Here is a 10228-nt window from a genome sequence, read left to right as displayed (position 1 = left end):
CCCGGGCCGGCATTGGGGGCGGGTGAGAGATGGACTCCAGGGGGGCCGGGGGTTGGGGAGCAGGGGCTGCTGATGCAGGGCCCGGAGGACAGCGGGGGCCTGCCGGTTCTGGTGCCGGTTCTGGTGCCGCCTGCGGGTGGCCCAAGGGGGTGAACAAAGTGGCAGCAAGTTCGGCCAGCTCTTCGGGGCACCCCGCAGCCCGGAGCTGGGCAGCCATAAGCCCACTTCTGATGGTCAGGAAGGAGGGAGTGAGGCAGAGGGGGAGCCAGTAATGGAGCCGTGCATGATGTCAGGGGTGATGGTCTGACCTCAGTGGAGAAAAACGGAGAGAAACACAAAGCAGGAGCAAAGAGCTGAGTGCAGAACGAAGCGGGCGAGAGCCCAGCCCTGCAGCACTTTCCCTCCTGCTGGAGCCTCCCACTCTCTGCGACTTGACCAGGCCGGAGTGACGGCTGTTTCACAGGGGCTCTGGGACCTGGCCCGGGGCTCAGGGGTGCCCACCGAGAGGCCAGGCAGGGCTCCAGGCCGGGGGTTCCGGCTCTTTGCACACCATCAGCCTGACGCCAAGAGAACTGACGGATGCCAGATTCTCTTACGAATCTGCTGAGAGGATAAATAATTCATCGCCTATGAGCCTTATCACATCATTCTCTATTCTTATTAACATCTAACAGTTTGGGCTGAATTCTCAGATTTCTACTGACTAAAGGTAAAACCACCACCGCACAGTCTACAAAAGGGTGGCCAACTGTGCCACAAGCCAAACACGGCCCTCGACCTGTCCTTGTGCAGCCCGGAGCTGAGCATGGTTTGCATCTTATGCTGGTTGAAAGACATCGTAAGAAGACTTTCAAGACTCATAAAAGTTACATGAGATTCACGTTTCAATGTCCAAGCTCAGCTTTTACTGGAGCAGTCACACCCAGGACCGCTCTCTTGCAGGGCTGAGTAGCTGCACCAGAAACAGTGTGGCCCTCGAAGCTGAAAATGCCTACTGTGTGACCTACTGCCAACTCCTGGTCTACCACATGGCCCGGCCCCAGCTGCCTGGGCCTCTCCCTTCTGGGTTCTGCAGAGGCTCACTGCCCGGTCCCCTGGGCCCTAGACCCAGCCCTGACAGGTCACATTACAAGGACCCACCTTGCCCACCTTCTGAGCCAGTGTTCAGACCCTCCTGCCTCCCCCTGCAGTGCCCCCACTCCAACAGCCCCAACTCCAGCCCCAGTGGACCAGCGCGTTCTCAGAGATGCCCAAGAAGAGGACGTGGAAGGCTTTGGACAGGAAGAGACTGTGGCCTGGGTGCCCTGCTCAATCCCCCACCCTCCAATGCTCAGACGTCTGGACTCCGATTCTGGGAGCCTTCCTGGGTTTGGAACCAAGGGGGAAATGCAGCAGGATGAGGTGCCATGCTCCTCAGGATGAGGGTAGAAGTTCCCCTAAACCAGCCACTTGAGTCTGAGCTGCCCAGAGACGGGATCAGCCCCCTCCCGGCCCTGGCTGGCTCCCTGCCTGCATCAGGTCTGACCCTCTCCTGTTTGCGAGGGGTGGGGCGGGCTTCTTCCTCCCTGAGTATCTCAGGAAGTGAACTGGCCACTCCCTGGGCCATCCCACCGCCTCCCCGCTGGATCTGAATCCGTGGGTTCCCAGGCACCGTCCAGCTGGCGCCCAGGCGCCCGCCTCCCTCCCTCCGTCCTTCCCTCCCTCCCTCCCTCCCTCCCGCTGGGCTCCTGGCCGCACGGAGGGGGCGGCTTTGTTTCCTGGCAGCGCGGGGTGGACAGTGGGACCTCCCGCAGCAGTGCGTGTGCTGTTAGAGGGTCGCCTCCCCGGATCCTGAGCTGCCTGATGCCCGCACAGTGACTAGCGAGCCACCTTCTCTCCCCCCCGCCCGCCACCCCGGGGGCTCCGAACCCCGCCTCCACGGAGTGGTTCGGGTCGCCAAGGGCTCCGGGCCGGGTTGAGTTGCTTTGTCTCGGACAAAGAGCTCCTGGTGGTGCGGCGGCGGCGTGGGCGCAGGGCGGAGGGGCGCAGGGCGGGGATGGCATCTCTGCGCCCCGAGGCCGGAGGCCGGACCGGGGGTGTCAACAAAGGGCCGCGCCGACGGCCCACTCCGAATCGGAGCTCCCAGAGAGGCCCGGACGCACGGGGGCGGGGTGGTGGGGGAGGAGGCAGGTGCATCTGCGCGTGGGGAGCAGGCCTCCCCCGGCCCCAGCCCTCCCCTCAGCCCTCGCCGGGAGCAGAGGAGGGTCTGGGCCTATGCGCCGGCTCCATAAAGGGGTTCCGGCGCGGCGCTCGCGGGGACCCCGGGCTGCGCGGGAAGGAGCGCGCCGGCACAGGGGCAAGCGCGGGAGCTGGACACGGAGGGAGGGAGCCCGGCGCAGGGCCGGGAGGGTCTTCCCCGGGGCCCGGAGGCCAGGTCCCGCCCGGGGCAGTGGGCCGGAGGCGCGGAGCGGGCCCCGGGAGCGGAGCTCACCGTGATCCGGGGGATGCTCTTCTTGCCCTGGAAGGACATCCTGCTCCTCCGGCTGCGCCGCCGTCTCCTTTGGCCGGCGCGGCCCGGTTCGGGCGTTGCAGTCCTGGGGGTCCCCGGCGGCGGACGCACGAGCTAGGCCTCGACGTGGGGGCGCACAGAGCCCAGGCGTGCGCGTGGGGGCGCCGGGCGTCCAAGTGGGAGCGCGCTGGGCCGCGCGGCTCCGTTGCCGGCCCCGCCCCCGGCCCGGCCACGCCCCCGGCCGCGCCCCCCGGCCCGCCGCCGCCGCTCTGCTTTCAAGCCCCGCCCTGGCCGGGCTCGGTGACTGTACCAGCAACCCCGGCCCTAGGCGCGAGCTGAGGCCGCGGACCGGCCCCTGCGAGGACCGAGAGGCGAACTTGTTTAGGGTGGGCAGGAGGAGAGGGTTGCGACCGGTCCCGGCCAGTGTGTGTGCAGAGTCTGCACCCGGGATGGAGAGTGAGCGTTCCGACAATGTCCTGCCAGGACCCCCTTCCACCCTGGCCAGCCGAGGGACCGCCACCAGCTCCCTGATGACCCGAGGCACCCAGGGCCGCGGGGATTGAATGCAATCTCAAGTCCAGGCTCAGGCTGGACTCCGTCCGGAAAGACGTTTCAGGCCAAAGCCGGGCTCCTTGGAGTATTGCCCGGGCAGGGATCGGAACGCCAGGTCATGCGCTGGCCCTGGGACCGGACAGTGGAGACACCTCATTGTGAAACACCTCATTGTGAGGCTGCCCCAGGGCCAGCCCCGCGAAGCTTGATGTCAGGTGGGAGGTTGGAGAGACACAGAAGGGATAGAAAGAGACCGAGAGAGACACAGAGAGAAAGAGCTACCCAGGACCCAGGACGGACCGGAGAGGCAGACCAGGGCAGGAGAGGCCAGGCCTCCGGGCGGGTTCTGAGGAGGGGGGCGCGCAGGATAGAAGTCCAGGCTCAGACACGGCCAGTCAGGGAGAAGAAGTTCCCGCCGCGAGCCCTCGCGTCCTCTTGGAGGAGCTGGGGGCTGGTGGAAGAGGGCGAGCCCCTGGACTGCGCCCCAGCGGCCTCCGGCGTGGACGTGTGGCGTCTCAGGGAGTCCAGGGCCCGCGTCCCGCTCTCACTGGCCCCGATGCCCGCGCCTCTGCACTGCGGCCACTACCTGCTGTGGGCCGCGGGCCTGGGCCACGCTGGGCCTCTCTGGGAGACTTGTGGCAGCCTCTGGGCCGTCTCCGCCTGGCTCGCTGCGTCCCTCCTGGTGGCAGCTTGGCCCGCTGTGGGGCTCTCCTGCTCGCGGACCCTGGTGTACGCCTCCCCGCGCGTCCAGCTGCAGCGTCTTGTTCTCAAAGGCGTCCTCCAGGCAGCGGAAGACTCCGCCAAGCTTGGGCCGGCCCGGGCCTTCCTATGCCCCGCATCCCCGGGCACGCGGGCAGAGCCTTTGCTGGCTCCTGCGGCCGCTGTGCTGCCACAGCGGGAGCCAGCGAGGGGCGGCGGTTCCTGGAGCCTCCCGTGGCGGGGTCTGCGAGTTCTCGTGGACTGGGCGGAGCCGGGCCTGGCGCCCCCCCCCCCCCCCCCCCGCCCTCCCCCCACCCCTCAGCCCGGCCTGGCATCCGCTCGGAGCTGGCGCTGTCCACGCAGGGAGTGCTGAACGCTCCGGATCTGGGCCGAGGGCGCGCGTTCTGTCCCAGCGAAGCTCCGCAGCTCGCCCCCGGGGCAAACCGGGGTTCCGACCTCCCGCTCAACCCGCAGAAGGGCAGGCGGGGACCACGCACGGAAGAAACCACAGTTTTTCGGAACTCCAGCCACATTTCCAGGCCCTGTGGGCGATCTCACGTCAGGGAAGGAGGCTCTGACTCTGAAACATTTGGCAAGTCGGGAGGGCCAGGGCGGGGGAGGGGGGGAGGGAATGCGCCCACGGGAGCTGCTCCTGACTGCCCTTAAAAACAAGTTCAGGGCTTCCCTGGTGGCGCAGTGGTTAAGAATCCGCCTGCCAATGCAGGGGACACGGGTTCGAGCAGGGGAACAGGGGACATGTGGTCTGGGAAGATCCCACATGCTGCGGAGCAGCTAAGCCCATGCGCTGAGCCTGTGCTCTAGAGCCCGCGAGCCACAACTACTGAAGCCCGCGCGCCTAGAACCCGTGCTCTGCAACAAGAGAAGCCACCGTAATGAGAAGCCCGCGCACCGCAACAAAGAGTAGCCCCCGCTCGCCATAACTCGAGAAAACCCGCGTGCAGCAACGAAGACCCAATGCAGCCAAAATTAAAATTAATTAATTAATTTAAAAAATGTTCAAGGTTTGGGGTGAGACACAGTAGGAGGACTCTCAGCCCACCCAGAGTCATAGGGCGATGCTGTCACTCAGTCGAGCCCTGCAGGGACTGTTTTTTAAGGAAAAGACATCCCAACCCTTCCGTTCTGTTAGTGCAGCTGGAATTTCAAAGCGTAAGTTGGGACAGTGAGAGTCAGTGCGAGGACACTCCAGTACTGGCTGGCATAAGAACACCTGCAGAGCTAAATCATCACTTTCCCATCCCCTTGTCCCAGTCCCACCTTGGTTTTCCACTCCCCCAAAGAGATCAAACAGGCTTTAATCACCTGTGTGGGATCACTGTGACTAAAATTTGTTATTCATTCACAGAAATTCTTTCACCATTCTCAGTGGTTTGACTTTTCTTTTCTGGTTCTCATTTGACAAACAGCTACAGGAGCAGTCCTCCCTGGTGGCTGACTTCAGCCAGATGCTGCCAGGACCTCTGATTTCAGAGCCTGTGCTCCAGAAGACTCCCCATGACTTAGTTTGAGGCTATATGTGAGATGCCCGGCAGCCCCTCCCCAGTGAGCAAAAGGCCCAAGTTCCCTTTCTGGTGTGGAAAGAGGCACTGTCTTTCAGAGCGTGGACACGGAACACAGAAGTGGCTAACATAGCCGATACGTCCAAACTTTAATACTTTGTGAGGAGGAGAACTTTGATATTCTAAGACTTAAAACAACCTTTTATTAAAAACTGTACAATAATTTACAAATGAGTAAAAATTCTCTGGTATATATCATAGGAATCACAATACAAAAATATGTGTAAAATTTTGTAGTTGATCACCATACAAACCTATTTTAGGCCTCTGAATACTGTTTAGCACTGAACAGAGTTATCAGGTGTTTAGAGTGTGGTTATTAAGCAATTGCTTCAGGGAACACAAATACTGCCTGGCGCATTGCTGTGAGAAAACAAGTCCTCATTCGTTTCTGCATAAATTTACAATAAAGCTTTTTAAAAATATACAGTAAACAAATATATGACTTGATACATAATTTACACCTTGATTTTCCTGAGCCTAAACGTAAATCCATTACTGTGTTAAAACACACAATCCATCTAAAGGTCAATGATGCAGTAATGGTCAGTGTAGACTAATGTCACAGCGCCTCCAAACCCACTCCTGGCACACCCTCCTTCCTGACTGCCAGAGTTGGTGTTCACAGCCCTGTAAGGCACTCGGGGCATCCTGAAGGCTACAGGTTCCTCGAGGGCAGAGCCCTTTAAGGAAGAGCCACGGTCCTTCAGCGACTGGAGCTCTAGACCATGGAAGCGAGGTACACACATCCGTGTCAACAAGGAAAGCTGAAATTTACATGGATTTGTAGTTTAGACAAATGAAAACATTTGTGTTTTTCTGGGTATTGTGCACACAGTGATTATGGCGATAACTGTTACGCTGTATACGTGTCCACGTCCCAGTTGCACAGTAAACACTTCTGTGCTTCAGCCTTTCAGGGTCCTTCCTCTTGCTGCATTAGGGAGTGGCACACTTACACACACACGTCCCCTGTTTGAAGAGCTAGCGGTAAGAGAGTCCCGATACTCGCAGGGAGTTCAGTCCAGCCCACTGGCTTTGCAACAAGGTACACTCTAGAATTTAGAAAGCGCATGTTATCATGAAATACTTGAATTCTTCAGATGCTCATTGGACCAGCAGGAATCAGTGACAAAGGCTCATGTTTGCCCCTTTCTCTCTCTTCTTCTTCTTCTTCTTTTTTTTTTTTTTTTTTTTGTATGCGGGCCTCTCACTGCTGTGGCCTCTCCCGTTGCAGAGCACAGGCTCCGGACGTGCAGGCTCAGCGGCCATGGCTCACGGGCCCAGCCGCTCCGTGGCATGTGGGATCTTCCCAGACCGTGGCACGAACCCGTGTCCCCTGCATCGGCAGGCGGACTCTCAACCACTGCGCCACCAGGGAAGCCCTTCTTCTTCTTTTTTGTTTTGCAAAAGCCCAATCCTGAAATGCTGGATTTTGTAATCAGATGAAAAGAAGGTGCCTATGATACATGAATAAGAACAACATCTGAAGAGAAGAATTGGCATTGCAACTGAATGTGTGCTTTCCTGAATGTACCAAATGCAGTTTGTTACGTGAAGTATTATTTAAAACATTCATTGAGCCACTTTCCCTTTCCAGTGCACATCCTTTCTACATACAGACAATAACAACTTCATAAGCACTGGTACATATTTACATGCTTCTCTTTCCTGTAGACTTTGCCTTCTTTTAAAAATTACAAAGCTGTGCTTAAGAGTGTCTGGGGTGTGGGGTTGCATATGAAGAACTCCAGACATATGTACGACACGCAAAATCATGATGACCCAAATAAACTCGAGGGGCGTGAATCTGCGTTTCACACGCACGTTCTGGGATCTGAAATGGCCAACCTGCATAGCTGCTGTCCCCGCACAGGTACACATGGGGTGGGCAGGCCCACGGGGAGTGCTTGGAGCTGCAGAGTGCTTCTGCATGCTTCCATCCTACAGTCCATCAGGCTTCAATCTGGGAGTTCATCCATAGCTCCACGGCGGCTTTTGTTAACACAAGACTATTGTCTGCCGTTTGGTTCTGAGTACGACAAATGTGCCAAGACAATGCCGTCATTAGACCAAAACTAAAGTATGCAGGAAGGACTCAGCCAGATTTCGGACTTGAGATACAAACCCTGACTCCAAGCTCAGCTGGAGAAGCGGTGAACTGGCCCCGTTTTTTGTTCAAGTGACTAAGTGACTGTGGCTTTAATGACAATAGAAAGGATGTGTCCTTCTTGGACAAGTGTTGATTAACAATGCATTGCCCAGCGGAAAACCTGCACCCTCTAGAGAAAAAAGCACGTCTGTCTGATCCTATAAGCTTTCTCCCAGTTCATCCTGGTCTGGCTGCCACTGTCGTCTGCACCGTAGTTGAACGTTTCTTCCGACACAAATATAAAGTGAACCTAACACTTCCAGACAACATAGGCGCACCTCCCTCCGGCCACTGGGCGGTGCAGTTTATGTTTCTTTTATACAATGTTGTCCGTTACATTCTCGTCTGGCTGCACTCTCATTACGCAGCAGGTCAACGTCTAGGTGCCTCAGAGAGCCCGGTCCCGTGCACTGTCTTCTGATAGAGCACACGCGTGTGCTCACACACAGACTCATGCGTGCACACACACATGCACACGTACCCCTTGCAAATTCAGCACTGACAGCACAACCTTAGGCCCCCAAGGGTGCGAGGTCAACAGATGCACCACCTCCAAGCCGTGAGTCGGCTGTGGACCAGGATGCTCGGCAGGAATGGAAATCACGCTTCAGATAGGCTTCAGCGACGTGCTGCTTCTCCTCTGCAAAAGAGTGAAGACAAATGCTTTCTGTTAGTGTGAGACATCTGAGCCACTGGCGGGGACTCCCGGCGGGGAAGGTCTGGAGAAATGACCAGGCGCTGGCTCTGTAGGTGGACATCCGGTTGTGGTGGCTCCAGCCCAGGATGGTGCCACACTTGAGCCTCTGTCTGGGAGATGCAAACGGCTCTTCCCAGGAGATGCGAGGCCACAAAGACGAGTCCCCGTGCCCCATGAGACCATGTGCAGAAGCGACCTCAGTGCCCCCTCCCACCTGTGGGAGAGTGCTCACGTTTCCACCCAATTTTCATTTCTTCTTAGTACTTAGAAAGTGGGCCTCTGTTAGGTACTAATTCTTCCTTTTCACCTTTTACATCTTTAATATTTAGAAGTTAAGAAGGAGCTTCCCAGGTTCTTTCTAACATGGAGGGCGGACCCTGGAGCAGCTGCTGGAGCAGCAGCATCGTGGGTGAGAGGCGAGGGGGAGGGGGAGGGGAGGGGAGGGGGAGGGGGGGGGGGCGGGGGGGGGGAGGGGGGAGGGGCGGGGTGGTGGAGCGCACCACCTGGGGTCACAGACATTAGAAACTCCACAGAGCTTTTTTGGTTTTTAACTTTAAAACTAACTTCTCAGTCAGAGGACACTCCACTAAGTAGAATGAACGCTAAACGCATTAGAATCGCACGTGTGCTTACTTTACCGAGTATCGCACACATCATGGTTGAAATCTGCTGCGTTAAACTTACATTGTTCCTTATGCCTGCAATCTGATCCATCTCTAAATAGGTTCTAGTCAATTCATCCACTTCTAGTGTGTTAGAAAGGACCCTCTCATTTTGCAGATGGAAAAGCTGAAGCCTGGAGATTACAAGGGGTTTCCCGAGCTCGCAGTTCTAGGCTGGCCAGAGCCAGGGCCCTGACCACCTGCCCACCGCCCTCCACGCATGTCACTGCCTTCCTGAGCTAAGATGATAACTGTCTGGGCTATGAGCTGCACACACGCAAACACAGAACAAGAATCTTGGCGAAAATAAGGTGCAGAATTCAAAACAGTCACTCCCCAGTTTGAAGGGACAAGGTGACAACATTTGGCTGCCTGAGGTCACTTGATCCTCTCCTGAGCCAGTCCTACCCTACTTTGCTAATGTTCACCACCACTGTGCCCAGGACGGATGGCTTTCTGCTTTCTCTGGGACTGCAGCACTACACATGCACACTTACACGCACACACACATACACACGCACACACGCACCGAGGCATGCTTCTGCTTCCAGGCTTCCAGACCTCTCAAGTCCCTACAGGCCCCTCAGTCCCATGTCCTCCGATATGGTGTCCTCCACCCCTCCCTTTTCGGCCACTGGCCCAACTTCCTGACCATCCCCCCAGTCAGCCCAAGATCTCACCACGTTGAAGCCATGCGAGACCCAGGACAGGTGAGTGTGGGGTCATCTGGTGGGTCTGCCCTTGGTCCCCTGGCCTTGGGGGGCTCCTCATTCAAGAGTGCCTCTTTGGGCAGAAGCTGAGCTGCAGTCTGCACAGGGGCCTGCCTGCCAGGTTGGCCCTTGATTGGCATCTGGAAACCTGGCCTTTGAAACTCTCCCGGAGAGAAGAGGTTGTGCTCGTGGTCTGGCCTAGACTGTTTGTACAAATGATGTGATTTACGGCAAACACCTGCCTCCTTCTGAGGGCCGGCATTCTAACGGGCAGGCGGTGCCCAAATGGGTAGCCCAAGTACCAACCCTGAGCTCCGAGTCTCCAGTGGACATCCCCGGCTCCCCAGCAGAGACAGCGCACACACACAGCTGCGTTTTCAGGCTGGGGAGGGTGTGCTCTGTGTGGCCTCCACAGGTGGGAGGAAGTGTAGGGAATCTGCTCCTGGGTCCCTCCAGCCTCCTCCTGTGTCTTCTGCCCTTACAGAGCCAGCTGCCTACCTTGATGACATCACTGCAATAGATCCAAGCCGTGGCACCACTCTGTACTGAGTCCTGAGAATCCTGGTGGGCCACTGAGCCTGCGGGTGGTCTTGGGGACCTGGGAGCACCCCACTTCCACTGTTTTCTGGAACCTCAGGAGGCCGTGAGGCTGCAGAATGGAGAAGACATGGCCTTTGGCCTTCGTGAG

At 57.7% G+C, this 10228-nt stretch overlaps 1 protein-coding gene across 1 annotated transcript in view; it reads right to left on the bottom strand.

Annotated features, from left to right (window-relative positions):
* DPYSL4 (dihydropyrimidinase like 4) overlaps positions 1–2658 on the bottom strand; it is a 16994-nt gene extending 14336 nt beyond the window's left edge. Inside the window, exon 1 of the mRNA XM_029245522.1 lies at positions 2471–2658. Coding sequence (XP_029101355.1) covers positions 2471–2509 — 39 coding nt within the window. The 5' untranslated portion in view covers positions 2510–2658. The remainder of the gene's footprint in view (positions 1–2470) is intronic.
* Positions 2659–10228: the final 7570 nt, after the last annotated feature.

Source organism: Monodon monoceros, unplaced genomic scaffold, assembly GCF_005190385.1.
Source record: "Monodon monoceros isolate NGI ecotype Baffin Bay Population unplaced genomic scaffold, NGI_Narwhal_1 Super_Scaffold_4, whole genome shotgun sequence".
NCBI lineage: Eukaryota > Metazoa > Chordata > Mammalia > Artiodactyla > Monodontidae > Monodon > Monodon monoceros.
The sequence above is the reverse complement of the archived record's forward strand: the minus strand, read 5'-3'. Positions and strand labels throughout refer to the sequence as shown.